Genomic DNA, 21,458 nt, shown 5'->3' with positions numbered 1-21,458 from the left:
AGACCACCAGCGACCTTTTGGCTGACCTTCTCACTATGCAGAGTCCATACAGCGTGCTGTGACACATCTTTGGAGTCATGTTCAGATGTTAGTGTGGAATAACATGCTGTTGGAGCTTGATACATTTCCCATCTCAGATGATAGGGGAAATTCAACATATTCCTATACTTACCGTTCCACCTGAAAGATTTAGTCAGTAGATTTTTGTTAGAAAGTGTCTGATTTATGATTTTAAAGCATAATTAGCACCAGCATTATTGATTCTTAGTGAGAGCTTGAAGTCCTGCGCTAGCTTGACTAAACGGACTCTCCCTCTCTTTCCTCCAGGACTACACCTTGACTATGTACTTCCAGCAAGCATGGCGGGACAAGCGTCTGTCCTACTCTGAGATCGCCTACAACCTGACTCTGGATAACAGAGTGGCAGATCAGCTGTGGGTCCCCGACACCTACTTCCTCAACGACAAGAAGTCCTTCGTTCACGGCGTCACGGTCAAGAACAGGATGATCCGTCTCCACCCTGACGGCACGGTGCTTTATGGACTCAGGTAAGCCTTTTACATGTGCCCTTGCTATCGTGTCATAATTAATGAATTGATCATGATGCATAATGGAGTAATGTGATTGGATCTGCTGCATTGTATCCGACTTAGGCTTTTTTTAATTTTTTTTTTATTGAATTTTGAATTAAAACTATTGTTGCTTTTCTGCTCATGACACAATGTCCTTCAACTAAGGGACAATTATGTTTTTTTGACATCTTAGCTGCTGCCTTGGTTCACCAAGCAGCAGCTGAGATCTGTGAACAAAGAAACATTGGTGAAAAAATCCCAATGGGGCAAGAAACAAGTGCAGTCAGATGAGCATGAAACACATCTCCAGGTTAGCCAAGAAAAAAAATGAAGGTGAGAAGTAAAATTACTAAGCTAAGTGTTGCTTGGAAACACTGACCACAGTTAAGAGACTGACTTCTGAATTTCCTGAGCAATAGGGGGCAATTAGAGACAGGGGGTGCATCTAAAAATAAAGTAGTTTAGATCAGGGCTTTCCAGCATGGCGTTCAACACCAAAAGGTTTGCAAGATATATCTGAGCTTTTTAGAAAGAAAGGCATTAAGACAAGATGTAAGAGAAACACAAGGCAATATAGAGGAACACATAAAAACAGGATTTAAAAAGATGAAAACCAAATAAAAGATGAAAGGGAAGTGCTAAACAGATTAAACCAGATAATATAATTACAATGCAGTTACAATGCAATGCAAGATATAAATAAAATCTTAATGTGACCTTTTCTAATATTTGAGTGGAAATATGCTGTGAAACATATCTTAATGTGGCGAGGTGGTGTCAAAGCAGCTTGGCAGCAGAGAAGAGATATTCCCTTCTAGAGATTATGAGCAAGTCTCACCTCTCTAACCAATCAGAGAAGGCTGACGTCGGGGGTCGGGGCTGCTTGTTGTCCACTACTCCTCTTGCACCAAGGCGTCAAGCTAGTATTGGATGCTGGAAGACGTTGGTGTGGCTGACTCACTGGTTAACAAGCTCTCCATTCAGAGCCTATGTCTACAAGACTATTAGAATTATACAAACTACTGAAATGAAATAATCTGTGAAGATACCATCAGTGTTTGGTCACAGCTCTTAAAAACATGAGACCTCTGAGTGTAAATAGTCACAATCCAGAATGGTTTCTTCTTCTTCCGCCATGTTCCTCAGAAGTTACTATGGTGAATAGAAGATCACAAAAATAAGACCTTAGTTGTCACAAAGTGCAATTATCCTTGAACAGCTGTGTATAGGAGGTATATGCCTTCATATTTAAGCCTTTCACATCCCCTGATGATCATCAGTGTCAATAATTGATTGGCTGTGATCAATAATGAAGCAGGTTGGTACAAACAGCCGAACTGAGTCTGATTCTGCAGGATGGTTCAGCCCATCTACAAGACATCTCTTTGTGGTGTTGGACTGTGATGCCTCTGAGGAGACTGTCATCCATAATTGATAACTCATAATCAATAATGTAGCAGTTCAATACAAACACTGAATCTGTATTTGTACTGATGCGGCGTATTTGACTGCACAGGCTAGCACAGCCCGTCCATCACTGTGCTGCTGCCTCCTCTGATCTGTCGCCTCCTCTGCATGTGTGTGTCTGTGTGTGTGTGCGCTAATGATCTCAGATTAGTGTCTGCATTTAAAAGATGAGATTATTGTTGCTAATTCAAGATGTTGCAGCATTCAGTCATTCTCTCTCGACACTGAGATGCCCTTCTTGCGCAAAGAGTGCTTAAAAAATTTAAGTATCTGCACTGCACCAGATTATTCATCGCTACATTTTGTTTCAACACTCGAGAAATGTAATTTATAACGCTCTGACTCAATTATATAAGCCCAACACATATTTTTGTGTTACAGCCAAAAAGCAATGGAGGCTAGGAGAGGGTTGTTGTAAAAATTTGCGGGTGTGCGTGCAGCAGAGAGATGTGGTTGTTACCTCACATACGTTGTCCTTGTCAGTGCCGCTGCCTCCCGGCTTCTCCATTATTTGGTCCGTGGGTTTGGTCCAGGTTTTATTTGATGCTAGCAAGTCCAGACACAAGCTGCTGTCAGAGTCAGCCCGGCCAGATGCCTGTGCGCTCTGAGCACACTGACACATACCTGTAGAGACGGGCCGGCTGGTTGCAGCAGCAGGGCTTTAGTGGATGTGAAGGAGATGGCTAACTGAGAGGAGACACAGAGTCCTCAATGGGAAAACAGGATGTATGTGAACACACACATGTCCTGTCAGCGTCCCGTCCTAAGTGCATGACTGTGTCATCATCTGCTGGGCTATGAGTTCATATTAGTCATTATCATCAGTGTAAAGATCAGCAATGGTGGAAGTTGTATTTAGATCTTTTAGTCAAGCAAAAATACTGTTACAAGAAATTGTACTGCAATCAAAATAAGTAAAACTACAAAAGAACTCATTATGTTGCAGAATCACCTCTGTCAAAGTTATATTATTATATATTATTCAACGGTTATTACTGATGTATCTATATGTAAACAGAATGTTAATGTTGCTCGACGCTGAGCTGAATTTCAATACTTTGCATATTGTTGTGTAATTTAATCTGTAAAGTAAGGTCCCTCTGAAATGTAGTGATGTATAAAGTGGCATAGAATGGAAGAATTCAAGTGAAGAAGAAATACATCAAAATTAAGTACAGTACTCATTTTAAAATTAAAAGCATTTTGTTACCATTGTATGTAACAATTGTCACCATACACACTTGTGTATGCTCCTAATTAAGGTTAAAAAATTATGTGCTCTCTTTCGAGCTTTAGCATTCAAATTTATCAGTTTCAAATATTGATATTTTATTTATTTTATTAAATTAGTTTGTCAGGGGCCGTGTGCAAAAACCATTAAAGGGGCACTACATTGGTTTTATGTCAGCATCAGTTTACTCCTCATTATACAGCAGTTTTCAGCTGTATAATGTCTTCATCTCCAAAACAACCCTGATGATGTCATTCTGACATCATAGTGACATCATCAGGGTTATTTCAGCTTTACCTTAGAGCCTCCAATTTTTTTAAATTAGAAACTCTGTTACCAACTGGGAGCCTGCGCTTTGAAAATATGGGATTTTACAAGGAGGGTGGGTGTAGTGAAAAGATGCTATCCAGTTGCATCATGGGAAATGTAGGATCCAGTATTTTTAAAGCTTGATCCATAGAGACTAAAAATCAGGATATATCAATCTGTGCTGCGTAAATTATGATCATTCTTTTTTCAATGTCTCTGTTTTGAGTCCCTTTAATTTTATGCCAGTGCAGAACTAAATCTGAAGTACACTTTTAATCCCAAACCAAACACGGAGTACAATTATTCCTATATTCTTGTTCCAACATGACACAATATGAACACCCCGTGCACCCCAAAACCCATCAATCAAACAGTTTTTTAACAACGTACAATCAGTTTGTGTTCGATTTTTTTAAATTACATGATAACACAAGTTCAAAATTAATTCTCCATTGTTTGTTTGCCTTCTTCTAAACCTCAAATACTAGTAAATACGTCACGCTATAAGATATGTTGTTGTCCCGCTAAATCCTTGCATAATAAGCGGTAAAAGTAAACATATTATTGGCCTCAAAGGTGAACATGGATTTGTGCTGAACTAACTGAAATTAGCTAACACCATACCAGGGGAACACCGATAGATTAGAGCGTTGTTTAGTTTGCAGGAGGCATTAGATGTTTGTGTCTCTTTCTCTCTCTCTCTGTGTGTGTGTGTGTGTGTGTGTGTGTGTAGGATCTGTGTCTGTGGGTGGGTGTTTGCAAGTGGGCGAGCGTTATTTTTGGGGTGCATGCGGAGGAGGAAGGGTGAGGGTGTTGTTTACTCCTTATTCCCTGGATATTTAGTGCATCCCAATCCTGCCAAATCCTGGTCTTCAATTATCAGGAGGAGCAGAAAATTACAACAGTGCTCCCAACTGTCACTTTAGAGCTCGGTTTGACTCTCGGGGAGAGGCAGTCTGATCTAATTACCCAGCCCCTGAAAAGGCTCAGCCAATAACACAGATACCGCCCAGGCTGTGAGAAAAGACACACACACACACACACACACACACACACACACACACACACACACACACACACACGGAAAAAAAACTCCACTTAGCTTTTCATTTTATGCAGGAAGAGAGGAAAAACCAAAGACATTCAGTGCATGACTCCTGATGCGTGTCGCTCAAAATTCACAGAGTGGGATTGAGAAAAGAGGGAGAGCCAGAAAGAAAGAAAGAGACATGAAGGTCAGACTTCATTCAAAATGGAGAAATTATTAGGATTCTCCCTCCTCCCTCCCCTCACTCTACTTCCCTCTCCCCTCCCCTCGCTCTCTCTCTCTCTCTCTCTTTGAATATTGTAACTCCTTTTGTGAGAGGACATATCCTTGTGCTATGGAGACTGACGTCCTCTTTTGTCAGGGCGAGGAGTGTTCCACTCTGCAGCTCAATAGATGACATCGCATGGCCAGGAGGAGAAAGCTGCTGAGTGGAGGAAGAGAGGGATTTAAATAAGCCCTTTTTTCTGTCAATACCATCAATACGGGCTTAGCATCGCCTCCAAACTTATACATTTCTCTCTCAAACTACTGATCAGGCAGAATGCTTTGTATGTTGCATGTGTTTAGATGTGCCTGTGATTTTGAAATTAAGAAGCATCCCCTTTGATTTGGCACGCTTTGGCACACATAGGAGCCTCCTTGTTGAGCCACTGCAGACATTTTATTTTCAAATTTGGCAACAGTGCCTGAACAGGGAGAGACAATCCTGCGTGCCATGTTTCCTCAGCTCAACATGGGCTCCCTATCCAAAATGGAGGGAGCTTCTCCATCTTAATTTAACTTCTAACTTCATTACGATGTCGATGTAATAATTTGTCAGTTTAATTAAAGGCTGCACAGGTTTGTAACCTGCTTTCAAAAATCTCTCTCTGCATTCGGTCTCTGCTGTGACGCTCCCTCGAAATGAGATTCTGTCTGGGAATTCGTGGTGGTTGTGTTATGTCCGTAAACAAGGTCATTTGGAATAAAGGTGCACAGGCTGCCTTAGGGGGGTCCACACACGCACACACACATGCACACGCACACACACACACACACATGCACACACACACACATGCACACACACACACACACACACACACACACACATGCACACACAGAGCCCAGGCTGATCTGTGAGGGAACATGCACAGGAGAGAGAAAAAAAACAAAACAAAACAGCCTTTTTTAGAACTCCATGTCCTATTAGCTCCGACGCAGAGCAAATGTAGCGTGTTTGAATCTGCGTGATCTGCTAGAGCGTGGCCTCTCCTCCGGCAGGTTGGGATGAGAGAGGGACTGGCCCTGATGTTGATGAAGAGCAAACAAGCCTGTGCTACATGATCACTGCTGCTGCTGCTGCCGCTGCTGCTGCTGCTGCTGCTGCAGAGGTCCACAGCAGACTCTCGCTGCAGCGAGAATGACGATGAGGAGGAGGAGGAGGAGGAGGAGAGGCGAAGACAGGGAGGGAATCCTGCAGAGAAATCCTCAACCGTCTCTCCTCCTTGCTCGTTATAAGCTGTTTATTAATTGTTAGCGTGGGTATCGGACATGCTAGCTATAGGCCAGCGGATGCAGAAGCAGCTCTTGATCAGTGATGTAGAGTCTCAGACAAAAAAGCTTCGAGACTTCTGCTGACGATGTAGGTGGGCTATAAATAGGCTGTTATTTTTACCCCTGCCATTTTGGCCTCATTTCCGCTTTTCCCCTGTGCTTCCTCCGCCACCGTGATGATTTAGTGGTGGTGATGATGGTGAGTGATGAGTGACTTGCTGGCGAGCACAACATCCCAGTAAGTTGGGGCCATAAAAGGGGTAAACTAGGACAGAAATAAGACTCCTGTGTTAATCCCCAGTGCACCATGGCCCTGCTAACTGGCTCTTACATAAGAGCCCAGAGAGCAAGAAAAAGGAGGCAGAGAGAGAGGTAGAGAGCCTGAGAGTGTGAGAGAGAAAGACTGTGCGTCTCTACATCTCGAAAAATGAAATCCCAAACTTGCTAGGCTGGGCCCAGGGGAGCTGCAAGTCTTATGTAGAAGGATTTCAAATAAACTTTTGCTCTTAATTATTAAAGACAAAGCACTCTTCAAGATAAGTTTGTAGTTCAAGTGAAGAGAGGAACGATATTGTGATTTAGTTTTTACTGCTCAATGAACAGTTTAGTCTTATTTGCTAAGTGTAGAAGTGTTTTAAATCGTTTCTTCAATGTGTAGTCTACAGTGCAAAATTAATCTTTGGACTGACACAAGCACAGCACCTCCCATGTAAAATGTAAAAATATCTTTATCTTTTCTTTTTTTTTTTTTTTCATATTTTTTATATATCGTGGCAACTATCCCTTCAATATTTCTGGGTGTATTAGGTCATTGTGCGTTATGTTGAATTTCAATTAACAGGACTAATTTATGACAATATCAGTGTTTGTTAAGTATTTACTTTGCCAGATTAACAAAAAGCAGATGTCCCTGCCTGGTTGTTTTACTGATAAAAAATTTATATAATTATTTATCAATGCTGCAAGTAAGAAGATACTCAATTCTAGAAAAGAAGTTGGATTGTGAAGGGAACAGTTAGGCTTTCTGGCTAGAAGGAATAGACATTAATGACTTCAAGGATAATATGGATGAGATGAATACACAATTGCAGTATATGTCATTTTAAGACAGAATAACACAGACTACCGTAATAAGAAACAATTCTTTAAACTTTAAAATTTACTACTAATGGCTTTTAGTGGTTGTTTGAGGTCCGAGTGCTCACAGACCATTTTCATTGTTGTGTATGAATGGACGGACCACTAAAGCAATAAACTGATGACTTGATAGTAACCAGCGATGACAAGGGAAACCCAAGGTCACGACAAGTACTTCAACCTATACTAGAAATTTTCCCACAGGCTGCTATTATTGTTAATGGTCGCATGATGCTTTCATGTTTTATATCAATCAGTGTGTGTGTGAGTGTGTGTGGGTTTGTCTTACAAGTCGAGGAGGCTAAATTTAGTCCCTGTGGTTAAATTGTGTGTCCAGTCTCTCTCAGACAGCCTCAGGGGTTTGGCACGGCCGGGTGCCAGCCCGTCTCAGCTCTGGCCAACTTGTCGTGTGTGTAACAGGAAGTGCGTTGCTCTGAGTGAACCTGTCGGACGCGACTGGCTCAAACTCAGCCACTCTTTATTACAGGTTTGACCAGAAGTTGAACTCTGTTCTTGTTTTATCTATTTATGGATGAAAATAAAAACAATACATTGCCCCAGTTCCATATAATACTAATTGTTTACTCATTTGAATAGTATGCCGCTTTTGAAATTAGTATACAAGTAATAAATATACTTTACCATTTCTCACTAACAGGAAATGATGCAGCACAACTTCACAATAAAAGGCAAAATGTTTTTCCAAATATTTATTTTTTGTTTTCTGAAATCTCATGGGAACTCTTTATTTTTGATTTCTCTAATTAGCAAATGCATTTTCTATTTGCATTTGAACTTACTACATATTCAAAACCTGCTCAGAATCAGTCTGTAGTATGGACCGGAAAGTGTTAAAGACGTATTAAATGGTTCAAGCTCAAAAACCAATGAAAATGTCATGTAACAGTTCGGGTCTTAGAGAATCCCTTGATCTGATGGAGAAAAAAATGTTTCACTTGGTAAACCAGCTGCTATGTAAATTAATTCATTCATTCAACCATTATTTATACGGCTTGGTCCAATGAGAGCAGTTCAGTCTGTTTTACTGGCATCCTGTGCGCACAATAAAAGCAACATTTAGACAAACATTAAAACTCACAAAGCTCCAAATAAAAGATGAAGATAAAATGGTGAAAGGATTAAAAAAAAAAAAAAAAAGTGCATTGAACCTACAATAAACTGGGTTCCAAGGCTGAATTGTAGCCTTAAGTGAAGAGAGAAGATTTTTTTGCACTTTTGCAGGCCAGTGCCAGGAGCTGGGACCCAGTGGAGGGTACAGTAGACAGGGGTTATAACATGAAAGAGGGGAAATGTTAAGGAAAAGCAGGGATCAGCAGGAGGTTTCTTTTGAGATCCTTAAAACAAGAACTTCACATTGAAAGGGCAGACTGAGCAAAGCTACAGCCGATCATTTTATTTACTTTCTTTTTTCAACTTAGGTTTGTCAAAATTAGGGCAAACATCTACTCAGATAACTTTAAAAGCTTTTTGACGAATGCCAATCTTTTTTAATTGATTAGGTTTTTCTGTTCAAACCTGTTGTTTTCAGAGGTTTGGTATCATGTCAGGTGCTTTATAAAGGCTTGCCATCATCCTGCTTTGACGTGTATTTCCTACTCCGTTGTGAAGGTCAAATGAAATGAACTGTGCTGTTCGTGGCGGCCTCGGCTGCCTCTTTGATGATGAATCCTATATTTTCCATCCCACTCTGTGTCTAGGATCACCACCACTGCAGCCTGCATGATGGACCTGCGTCGCTACCCTCTAGATGAGCAAAACTGCACCCTGGAGATCGAAAGCTGTAAGTACCGTTGTCCCTGACAACCAGCTCTCACGCCCACACATAGACATAGAATTAAACAGATCCCACGTACACATGCAGCTGTGAAGTCTGGTTTGAAAACAGTCTGCTGGTCCAGTGGCGGCAAGGTAGAAGGAAGGTTGATAAGGCTGCATGTTAAATGCTGAGAAAGGCTGATGAGACATCAAGAGATACGCATCAAGAAGAGGAACATCACTAATGGCTCACTGACTGATAACATCCAGCCTAATTAATTCAACTCCAACTGCAGTGGCTTCCCAAGGCGTGGAGGAGCCTGATTAGGTCCAGTGTTTCAGGGGTGTGCTGATTGTGGATGTTATGTGCCGCTTTCTCCCGAAAGTGCCTCCATGTTTGTACGGTACAAAGAGCTCATTTCACATGGAGTTTGTAATTGTACGTGATCTGGCGTTCTCGAGTCAAGGGAGGGAGGGAGCGTGAGGCAACATGAGAGAGAAAGACGAGGTCCTCTGCGTGTTTTATCTGGGTCCCCAGAGAAAAGGATTATGGGGCTGGGATGTGGTGTAGGGCTCAGTCTTTCCGGGTTTGATCACACTATTGCCAGCAGCGTTAAGCAGCACAAAAACAGTGCGGGTCAGAACTGCCTCTCGCTGCTCCTCTCTTTTCGTTTCTCATCTCCTTTCTTTGCACAGTCTCATCCTCTTCTTTTTTTCTCCCAGCCTTTTTATCTCTCTCACCATCACTCATACTATCCTTTTTTTCTCCTCCTCACTCAGGCAGCCCAACACAAAACGCACACACACATACACACAGTCTCACACACATACACACAGTCTCACACACATACACGCACAGCTCCAGTTTTGATCACCAGGCAGTATCTGCTCTCATATGGATTAACTGGCAACGGTTTTAACGTTGGAATCGCTTCATGCCAGAGCATGCTATTTTATTCAGACTAATGAGCCCAGAGAACTCTCACTTCCCTTGATAAACTTGATGCATTTTTAACAGACACAAGTCTTAAAACCCCAGATCCCCTGATACATCAGCAGCTCACTACTGTGGCTCGGGCCACTGGCCTCATATGCCGGGCTGCACTGAGCAATAATTGATTTCTAACCCTCCAATACTAAAGATGTATTGCACACATACACATGCAAATACACACCCACGTATGTATGCTTATCGTAGAGCTTATGGTGCATTGTCTGTCTCTTCACATCATTCTTGTGGGACTTACATGACAGCCCAAGATGCAAGGTGCAGTGATGTAATACATTGACATCGTTCTGATATATTAAATATACATATAACATATAGAAACAATGGTCCAGAACTAATGGAGCCAAAAGTGACTGACCAGTTATGTACAGACCCTTATGATGCTCTTTATGTTAAAATCTCCCCTTCCCAAACTCCTAACCACCTTCCTGATCCCAGCCCCTCATGGTTGATCAGAACTGAACTGAGCTGCACATCAGAACAGCAGCATGGTGGACTCTGCCTTAATTGGGGTGATGTAGGGTTGCACAAGGCGGGGATGATGACAATGCAGACCCGGAGGGAGAGCTAACTGCATCTATGGGTGTACAAATTCAGCATCAACCACCTTATGCCCCACAGCTGCACCAGGGGTGTGATACATTCAGAAATGCAACAATTAAAGAATAAGGCTGGCGACAATCTATGCTTTTCTTATGTCTAACAAATTCCATGAAAAGAGCTGCACCAGCAATGAATTAGTTTAGTTAGTTAAGTATAGCCCGGGGAGGATGTCTACCTTAATTGTCTGTGTGATAGAGCTCCATTGTTGTCGACAGTATTTAGCCTTTTTTTTATAATGAAAACTTTATATGTGACCTGCTTTTAAAGATTTGCATCTTAAGTAGGAACATATGGGCATGGAGCTGAGTGCCACAGACAGGATAAGTTGGAGATCATTCAGAGACAGGTTAAGACATTTGTTCTTTCCATGGGATTTGTTGTGAATAAATAATAACTCCAACCTTAAATGTCACTGATGAGACAGCAGACACAGTGACATGTCAGAGGAGGAAAAGCACAGGTGTTAATAGTAAAATGAACAATGGCTGTTCAGTCCTTGGTTTCAGGGTCCTGGTATTGTCCATGCAGGTTCATGAAGAATGAAGCCAGTGTTTATATTATTAGTAACATCTGTGCTTTTCCCACTGTGCTAAGTCAAAATGTCTGCTGTGAAAAAGGCCTGTGGGTGAAGTTAGCTGCCTGTCCAACCAGTAACAACCCAACATGAGCACCGTGACTAACTTCACCTTGAATGTCAGCGCCACAGCAACAAAGAATTATGTGTTAATTTTTAAAAATCAAAGCCTTGGAGTTTAATTATTCATCACATCTGAATAGGTCACTGCCTCTATTTTGAGTGTGAGGCAGACAAAGTAGAGCTCAGCGCAGGGAGATGGCTGCTCCCTGTTTGCTTGCGACACTGTTCATGTCAGAGACAGACAGTCTGCAACACTGGAGTCCCCTGACTGCAACTGCAATAGTTTCCATCCATGTGCACCAAATGCATCATGCTCCAAATCTCAGTTGCTCACAGTTATGTGGCTTTAAAGTAGCACGTGTTTGTCTCAATATAAACATGCTTCAGAATGGAAAAATGCCCTGGTTTTGAAAATAGAGAGTTGCAGCTGCATCATTTATTTATCATTAACATCATCTATGAGTCTTTTCTATTCATTATAGTTCTTTCTTTTTTTTCTCGTGCACTATAGAAATTGATATTCTGCCTCGCCATGAAAAGCCACAGAGAAGCTTTTAACTTTGAAGTGACACACCATTCTCAATTTGAAATTTTAATGCTGCTTTAAGGGATCCTAGTTCACACACACAAAAATATAAATATTTTAACTCAATATCTCACCTTAAAGCCATGGTTACAGGCTGATGGTTATGATCTTGCTTGACATGGTAATCCGTCATGTAGCTTTTTTTTTTTGTTACTTGTTTACATTGAATGTTTACATTGGTGATGCAGTAGAGAGACAAAGATCTTTTAAAAATTTGAAAGATCCTTGAACAACCTTGTATTTACGAGCTATGTTGTTGGAAGATCACTTTGAGAGATTAGTTTCTTGCGTTAAAAACCGCTGCTTTATGGCTGACAGCGAAGAAACTGATATTTCCAGAGCTTCCAGCAAACACTTGAACACACCAACAAGAAAGCGTTTTGAAATGACCTACTTGCTGCTGCGTTACCAGCACTTTATAATTTAACACTGACAAAAATAAATGTTTAGTGTTATTACCAATATAGCTTATAGTGAAGTAAATGGAAAACAAAGGCTACCCGGAAGACGGAAAATCAATCTTAAAATGTGTGTAGGCCTATGCTTTTCAACAGTGACTGCCAACCTTTCCGGCTTGTGACCTTTTAATTAGCTATTTGTAAGTTCTGCGATTGCTGCATAGCTAACATTAGCATAAACAGCTGTGTACTTACCTGTCCAGAGGAAACGTTGCGAGTTCAGCATCAAACTTCATTTTTTTTACTCGTGAAAAGCTGTCTCCCGCGGCAGAAAGCAACACCAGTGTTGATTCTTGTTTTGATTCTATTTCTATCACTTCTTTTCTACTTAAGTTAGCATGCTAACCAGCTAGCCTCAGGTCTGGCCGCACTGTCTCGTCACTGTCTGATAGCATGTTACTGTAACGCCCAGTCTGCCCTGAGGAAGTAGAGCTGCTCAGAGGGCCTACTACAACCTCTTATAAATGCAATGAGAAAACTGGTCAGTAAACAGCTGTTGATGTGAGCATGTTGCTATGTAGCAACAGCAAAACTTATTCAGCGGTTCGATAATTATTTTTCTCTTCAATCACCACAAGACAAATGTGATATTCTTCTCATATTGCTTTATTCGAGTGATGTTCAGAGGCCTGAAATGCTGTTTAATAAGACAAATCAAACGACAAACCTTTCAAAAATATGTATATATATGTCATAATCTTATATATATAAATAATATAATTCAACATAGCAGTAATGTTTTTCTTTTCCAAACGTTTTCAGATGTACTTTAAGATATGTTTTGGGCTGGAGAATTCTTTAAAAATGATGAGCAGTGTTTTAAGTGAATGTGCTAAAATGCACAAAACCACTGACATTGACATTTAACAGTGCTGCACGACATTATGATGTATTACAGACAGTTAATGGATGATGATAATGTTTCTCTAAGTGTCCTGGCTTTTGATTTCTCCACTGCAGATGGCTACACCACAGATGATATCGAGTTTTACTGGCGAGGAGGAGACGGCGCTGTGTCCGGGGTTGACAGAATAGAGCTGCCACAGTTCTCTATTGTCGACTACAAACTCATCTCCAAGAACGTGGTCTTCTCTACGGGTAAACAACGTAACAGTCAACCTTGTTGTTGGTCCTCTGACTTTGTAGTATCAGGTGTTCGTGTACACCGGCTTGCTATGTTGAGCTAAAAACAGTTTTATTAGGAAAAGGGACATTTACTGTAAATGAAAAATATTCCATATAACCTACTTTTATTTTTAACATTAAAATACATACACACAAAAAGATGTCAGTATTGAGAGACGGATATGGCAGGTTCCCTAGTGTCAAGGAAAATATAGCTTTTAGTGGGCGTCATTGAGGAAAATCTATTTCTATCCCACTCCTTTATCTCCGTGTGCCTCCTTCAGGTTCCTACCCCCGCCTGTCCCTCAGCTTCAAACTGAAGAGGAACATTGGTTACTTCATCCTGCAGACATACATGCCTTCCATCCTGATTACCATCCTCTCCTGGGTCTCCTTCTGGATCAACTACGATGCCTCAGCTGCCAGAGTGGCCCTGGGTAGGATTGCCTCGCCGCTGCTGAACAGTGACCCTGGGAAATAACCGAAAGCTAAATGATAACAGACCATAAAAAGAGCCATTTAACAAACACTGAGCCGTTTACATTTAGCCTGGCTTTACATCTACACATTATTGTGTCCGTCATGAGCCTGCTCTCTGTTTTGACTCTTTATTTTCCCAGCATTTACTTTTTTTTTCTCATTAGCTCTGAGCACGTGAGTGATAGCAGTGTGTGATAGGCTGCCCGGCTAAATGTCTGTTGTTCAGAAATGACTATATGCATGACTCATGCAGAGCGAGAAGCGCTGCAGCTCGACCTTGAAGCGTGCTGTCTTTCTCTATGCCTGTCTGTCTATCGGAGCCTCTCATTGGCCGGGGTTCCCATCTTATCAGAGTCAGATCCAACTAAATTACAGCCAAATGAAAAGTGGCAACATTTGCTTAAATGCACCTTACACATTATAGTTAATGTTTTTACGCCAATGTCAAACTACCACTGATGCCACAAAGCTCCCTTTAGTGTTAAAGTTGGGTATGACAGGGCAGAGCAGCAAAGGAAATGGCTTTGAGCTTTATGTGTGTCGCTCTTGTCACACACCATTTGTTTTCTGAAGTGGGACACATGCGGGTTGGAGCCCCAGACGGTGCATTCGGAGGGTAACGTGATTTAAAGATGTGCCTGCTCTCAGCGTCCTGAGAACGAGCAGCGAGCCAGTGCAGCCAATGAGAGATGAGGCTCCATGCTACAGCGACACTGCTGGCTGCTGGGTTATTTATAATACGTGTGAATCTGACCAAATGCAGATTGTGCATGCAAATGACTAATGTATCAAACAAAATGCGTGTATGTCAAAAAAACAGGTGAATTGTGCTGTGACTAATAGCAGATGTTTCCAGTGACGCTGTGCTTTTTATATAGCCTACAGTTTGTTCTGTGTCCATTTGGAAACATGATGGGACGCAAACCTTACTCATACGAAACACACACACAGACAGTTTCAGTCTCCGGAGGCTTTGAGGGATCTTTTTGTCCATATGGGTTCACATTCTTTCTGGCTTGTCTGTTTACTATAAATAAACACATATAATGCACATGATAATCATTAATGCTTATGTCCACAAGCACATGCCCATATCCTTTGAAGATATGCACCTGATCTCTGTTAGATTGATGTAAAGCAAATTTCAATGAAACGAGACATTCAGTCATTCACTTTTATAACAGAGACTCATAAGTTTGCTGAATATTGAGCACTACATTTAAATTTCAAACACTCACTAATCGTCAGTATTTTACATCATCACTGATAGGTAAAGTAATCCAACTGTGATTTTCTTGTCTTCTGCTGCATTGAATTGTGGGATTGTTAACAGAAAGCAATGTATGTACTATACTGTAGTGTGTAAAGTTACAAACTCATTAAAATGTAGTGCATTATATCCTAACTCGCATCATCTTAGTTTAGCATGTTAGCATGTTAACATGTGCTTAGTATGCTGTCAACAGTAGGCAGCTGTTTTTGTAGCTGTTTGGTCATACACCAGTGTGTTGAACAATATTGAATTACCAAAATTAATATGATTTCACTCAAAAACACAAATGTCAACCTAATGTGGCACTAGTGGAAAAATCTGGCAATCACCAAAATCCATTTGATCCATCCTTTGGGCACTATAAATGTCTGTACAGAATTTCATCTTAATTCATTCAGTAGTTGTTGAGATATTTCAGTGTGGACAAAAGTAGTGGACCAACATTACCATCCCTAGAGCCATACTGCTATAGCATAACTAAAAATGCAATATTAGCATTAGTCAAATTGACAGGATTATTTTTTTAAAATGTACAGATGATGGTAAAAATGTCTTACAGCGTCTAAAGACTTCACTCTCTCTCTAAACGTGTGACTCCGCTGATCTCCAGGGATCACTACGGTGCTGACCATGACCACCATCAACACCCACTTGCGAGAGACGCTCCCTAAGATCCCCTACGTGAAGGCTATTGACATGTACCTGATGGGCTGCTTTGTGTTTGTCTTCCTGGCCCTGCTGGAGTACGCCTTCGTCAACTACATCTTCTTTGGCCAGGGCCCCCAGCGGCAGAAGAAGGCGGCTGAGAAAGCGGCCACAGCCAATAACGAGAAGCTGAGACCCGACCCCAACAAGGTACGTGTGCAGGGAAACTTCCTCTAGAGGTATCTGTGCTGTCGGTTAATGTGTCTGTTTGTTTCTGTGGCAGCAAATGACTTCTTCTCCTCTCAAGGTCAATGTGATGCTGTGATCAATGCTTGATGTCCTTTACCAGCACTCTTTACTCCTGCTCTAGCTCTCCGTTTCTCACTGGTTTAGCCTTGTGTATCAACTTTATTACTCAGACTAGGATCTGAAAGAGTGAATGCAGAAGCAATGACTGGCTTTTACTTTATCTCCATATTTCTGTCTCTCTCAAAGGGCAAGGCGCCTTGGAAAAATCACTGGCTGTGGTGCCAAAGCCTTCCCTTTAAATCTGACTCAGCTGCTAAAGTTGCAGGAACAACAGCAACATAAAAAATAAAACACCCTTTCCTTCTGAGTGTGGCAAGCTACGATTTCCCCTAAGTAACAGTGCTGATTTTGTATGCTTGCAGTGGCTGGTGGGAAATGTAGTTCAGAGAGATGATGCTCTGTATGCCAGAATGAAACAGAGGGAAATTGACGCATATGACTCGATGTGGGATCCCATCTTTGTGGACGATGCCGCATTAGGACTAGGCGAGCAAAGAAATAAGGTACTGGAGGTTTTGAAAGTCAAAACTAACAATGTCATCAATCTGAATCAATCCAGATCAGAGGAAAATGCTGTAGTTTTTGTGCATTTCTTTGATTTCTATAGATTTTTAAGGCAACTTTGATCATCACTCCCACCATTGTGTTTTTCCCTCTCTTGGTTTGCTCTTCATGCATTTTCCTGACAAACATGGCTTAGCAGTTTGATTTCTGCAGGCATTAATTTAATCTTAACTTGGGCTGTATATCTAAATTAATGGGAAAAGACAAATATGGCAAGAAAAAAAGAAAAAAAAACATTAGTAGCTTCTCTTGAGATAATATAATTTAGATACAAATACTGTACAATCTCAAAGGCAATTGATGAATCTCTTAAGACTAAATGAAGTAATTGATAATAATAATAAAAAAAGGATTGTCAGATAAGAGAAAGAGATCATTTGCAGTTTGATGAATAGTGCCAACTAAGTGGCTTCGCTTCAAAGTGAGTTACACAAAAACAACAAAATACAAATGGGCTCCATTTACAGCGGGACAGGATTGGATTAAAGGGACGTTTTTCCTCAGAAGTCAGGCTATGGATGAAGAAATGTTGATCCGAATTCACTTCCCACAACGTCTTTCCTGACCTGCCCCGAACCTTTTTAGCCTCTCCTCCATCTTTGCAAAGTCCTTACTATTTCTCTCAACCTTCTCCTGTCACATTTTTTTCCTTTGCTTTCTCTTTTTTTATTCAGTTTGTCTTGTGAATCGACAGAATTTTAACCAAACTCTGGTTGAAATTCTGAGATGACAATGAAGATTTCTCCATGAGAATTAGTTTGTGGAGTGCGTTGTGCTCTTCCAGGAATGTTATCTCATAGTCTTGTGGTCGTATTATCACTCAGATTTTTATTGACAGATGATCAATAACTTACTTAGTGCTTTCAAAGTGCTTAAGATTTTCTTCACTGTAAGTAACACAGTTTTTGACTCATTTACATTACCCATTCTAGCACCTCATCAGTATTTTTTACACAGTGAATTGCTTAATGATCATTATAGTTATATTTGTTTTGAATAATAATTTTACTAGACTTAGTTTGAATTTAAATACACTCTTTTCCTTAGGCAGTAACTTGTCATGGCTCCACCTGTTTTTACACCCTCACACAGATGACTCCCGATGACAACATCCTGTTCACCACCTTGGAAATGAAGAATGAGATGGGTGGTGCCGGGGATCTGTCCCGGGGCCTGGGAGCACCAGGAGACCCCCGCAACACCATGCTGGCCTATGATAGCTCGACACTGCAGTACCGCAGGGCAGCCATGGCCCGCCAGAACTATGGCCACAGCGCCTTGGAGCGCCACGCCCAGAAGAAATCGCGCCTACGGAGACGGGCCTCCCAGCTCAAGGTGAACATCCCAGACCTGTCCGACGTGAACTCTATCGATAAGTGGTCCAGGATGATCTTCCCTACCGTCTTCTCCTTCTTCAACGTGGTCTACTGGCTCTACTACGTCCATTAAACCCAGTGGCGTCCAGTGGCCAGCTCATGGCGGCCATGTAAAGAAGGGGGGGAAAAGGGAGACGGGGTTTTAGGGGACATGAGAGAAATGAAGAAAGAGAGGTGAGAGATGATGTGAGTGAAAGAATGAGAGATGAACAGTGCACCAACTTTTTTAGCTGGTTCATTTTAGAAAAAGTGAGGAGAATGCAAAGACTTTTGGATGGACTGCAGCAGCACCCGACACTTCAGTCAGCAGTGACTCTTAGGATTTGGGAAACACCTTAAAACGACTGACAAACACTCGAAAAAGAAGAGCAAGTTTTAAAAAGACAGAAATGGTGCCTGTTCCAGAATTTCAATATATCACTAATATTTGTCATTCGTAGCTTACTCTCTGTGGATCAAATATTTATGCTTGTGTTTGCATATACTTTAAGGATTTGTTTTGTTTAGTATCTATTTACTTCGTAGCCGAGCTGTCTGCATCCAGGAAAGCTTTATAAATGATTTTAAAGGAGTCATCCTTGATAGTCTATTTTCCTATAATTACTGTATATCAAAAACATCCTTTAAAAGCATGCTTATGTTTGATTTCATTTGCATCTCAGTCATAATGATGATGGAGCGCAAAGCATTTTAGTTTTACTAGTTGAGTCTGTCAGTTACCATTTTGCAGCGTTGGCTTAGCGCAGCCCACCTGGGTGGATGGTTTGAGCATCGCTGGATGACAACAGGTGGACAGCAGGGGGCGCTCTTTTCTCTGGACATCCGTGTGGGGCTTTTATGGTGCCAATGCTGAACAGAAAAAGCTTCCTCGGTTGTTGAAGGTCCCAAATTATACGGTGAAAAAGAGCGGGACTGTTGGACACTGACGCTTTGGCCAAGTTTATGTTTTGCTTTTTGCTGTGCTGACAGAATCGATTCCATTTCACCACGTGGTTATTTATTTATTTTTTTTTTTTTAAGAGAACATTTGACTCCTCCGTACTTTCTGCCATCGTGTGAGAAGCTTCAGAGGCGGAGAATGGCTTTAACACGACTTAAGCTGGTGTAAGAACTTTGCTGATAGATGAGCTGAGTTTCATTGCAACCAGAGTTGCTGCATAAATATGGCAATCCACAATCATCATTATCAGTAGAATTGAATGATAGAAGTATGATGCGTTCCATTGTGATTAGGTTTCTGTTTTGAAAAACTGTAGATAAACATAAATCATGTTTAAAGAAAAAGAGATGATTCATTTTTATAAAACAATACTCACATTATTGTGTAAATATTACGAATTTATTCTATTTAAATGGGTCTCTGTTGTTGTTTTTGCAGTTGAATTACAGATCAAATGTTCCATTCAGTCAAAAAAAGAAAACAGCAATTTAACTGAGGAAAAAAGAAAACACGATTCACAACTTTGCTGACTCTGTACTTTTTGGACTTTTCTCTCTTTTCTTTCTTTTTAATGGACTCTAAAAACATCTACTTGCTGAAACTAAAGCACTTCCAGACACCAGTGACTTTTGGGTCAATGTTTTGTTCTCCAGAAACGACTTAACAAGGACCCCACTATCCAGGCATTGAAGTCAGGCATATTTTGTACAAAGTTTCTGTAAATTCCAATTGTAATATTTCATAATGACTGTAAATATCTTGTGTAATGATTGTCAGCAATTATGAAGATGTATCTAAATTCAATTAAAACTCAATTCAGTCTATCACTTCAATAACAGAGTACACGGGTGGCGGTTTTATGTGTCCTGTGTGAGTGTGAGGCTGATCACTGACTGTCGAGCTCATGGCTGATTGAGTGTCTGAATGAGTGAGTGAACAACTGAACCCGACACAGGGAGTGAGTATGCAAGCGAGAGAAGCAAATGTAGGGGTGAATAGAGAGATGTGAGGGCTGCAGCTGGGGACTATTGGCTGCATAATGGATGGAGAAGCAGAGGAGTCAGAGCCAGAGGCCGCAGCGGTGGTCTGGGCTGAGATGGGCTCTGCTGGGGTCTGAGCAAGGGCTGAGCGCCGGCCCCAGCCTCAGGGGACATTAACGCAGAGAGCCATAGATATGGAGGCACTCTGTGGACTCAACTGTGGCCCGCTGGCTGCAGGGGCCAGAGCGCCAGCTACAAAAAAAGATAGGAAGAGAAAGGAAAATAAAGGGCAAGAAAGAGAGCCATCCATCCATCCATCCATCCATCCATGCCATCAACCTTTCCCTGCGTTCTCCCCTCACTCAGCAAACTGACGGCACTCTGCACTGCACTCGCTTCCTGACCTGACCACTGTTACAGCCCTTAAATGGATGCTATTGAATATTTGATGGTGCAAAACACTGAATATTTAATATTTAAAGAGGGATTTTGTTCTAACAGGGACTAATGTGCAGCTAATGTTTGATTTTGAACGAAGAGGAGCAAAAGAACACAGTGAGATACCAATGCATGGAAGATGTTTTAACTGAGGAAATATCTTGATGAACATTATGAATTAGAAATAAGGATGTAAGCAGGAAATACGGATTTTGAGTTTGTTGAAATAGTTCAGTTCAGCTTCAGACACAGAGAGAACCCTAAATATGCAGTAGTGGACTTTACTCATTGAGTACAGGAAAACGGAGAGCAAAATAACACGTAACACAGAGAGAGGGTGTTACAGCAGAAGCTTGTTTTTTATCGAAAAGAACGGACCAAACCTTGCTCTGAATAAGACTGTGTGTGTGTATGTGTGTTTGCGTGTGTGCGTGTGCGTGTGTGTGTCTGGGTGTGTGTGTCTGTGTGTGATGCTTCTGGGAGTAAAAACTCAAAGTGGAAAAACTACCTAAAAAAGGCAAAGTGGTGTAAAAACTGATGTAATGCGACATGTAAGTTTGTTCCAGGTTCCTCCATGCATCAGTAAAAATCAAATCTACATTACTGTTCCCCCTCGGTATAACACATGTATTATATCACTATAGTAGACAGATGGTTTGTGCTAAATTGGTTCTCTCTCTTTTCCTCTTTTCAAAAAGGGCATTAGTGTTGACATGTAAGAGAGGGGGGAAAAGGCAGATGCTTTCTACTTTGTAGTGTTTCCATGTCACTGGAGTAATTAGGAATGCACAGATCTCTGCTCTGTGGAATCATGTGTGTGTGTGTTTTGTTTCCAAGAGAGTGTTTTGTTTCTGTGTGTGTGTGTGTGTGGGTCTGTGTGTGTGTGTGTGTGCTGTGTGGACTCACAGCTGCGCCACTGTGCAGTCGGCGTGCCAGCCAAGCCAAGGCCAGCCAGAGCTGAC

At 41.4% G+C, this 21,458-nt stretch overlaps 1 protein-coding gene across 2 annotated transcripts in view; it reads left to right on the top strand.

The window, feature by feature from the left end:
- The window catches only part of gabrb2 (gamma-aminobutyric acid type A receptor beta2 subunit), a 31,371-nt gene extending 11,463 nt beyond the window's left edge, over positions 1–19,908 (top strand). Inside the window, exons 4-10 of one of the 2 annotated variants that reach the window (XM_022751714.1) lie at positions 328–548; positions 9,016–9,098; positions 13,327–13,464; positions 13,776–13,928; positions 15,855–16,099; positions 16,561–16,701; positions 17,855–19,908. In XM_022751714.1, coding sequence (XP_022607435.1) covers positions 328–548; positions 9,016–9,098; positions 13,327–13,464; positions 13,776–13,928; positions 15,855–16,099; positions 16,561–16,701; positions 17,855–18,211 — 1,338 coding nt within the window. In that variant the 3' untranslated portion in view covers positions 18,212–19,908. The remainder of the gene's footprint in view (positions 1–327; positions 549–9,015; positions 9,099–13,326; positions 13,465–13,775; positions 13,929–15,854; positions 16,100–16,560; positions 16,702–17,854) is intronic. The other variant, XM_022751716.1, reaches the window with a different exon arrangement.
- Positions 19,909–21,458: the final 1,550 nt, after the last annotated feature.

This window comes from Seriola dumerili, unplaced genomic scaffold, assembly GCF_002260705.1.
Source record: "Seriola dumerili isolate Sdu_G_001 unplaced genomic scaffold, Sdu_1.0 BDQW01000161.1, whole genome shotgun sequence".
Classification (NCBI taxonomy): domain Eukaryota; kingdom Metazoa; phylum Chordata; class Actinopteri; order Carangiformes; family Carangidae; genus Seriola; species Seriola dumerili.
The sequence above is the reverse complement of the archived record's forward strand: the minus strand, read 5'-3'. Positions and strand labels throughout refer to the sequence as shown.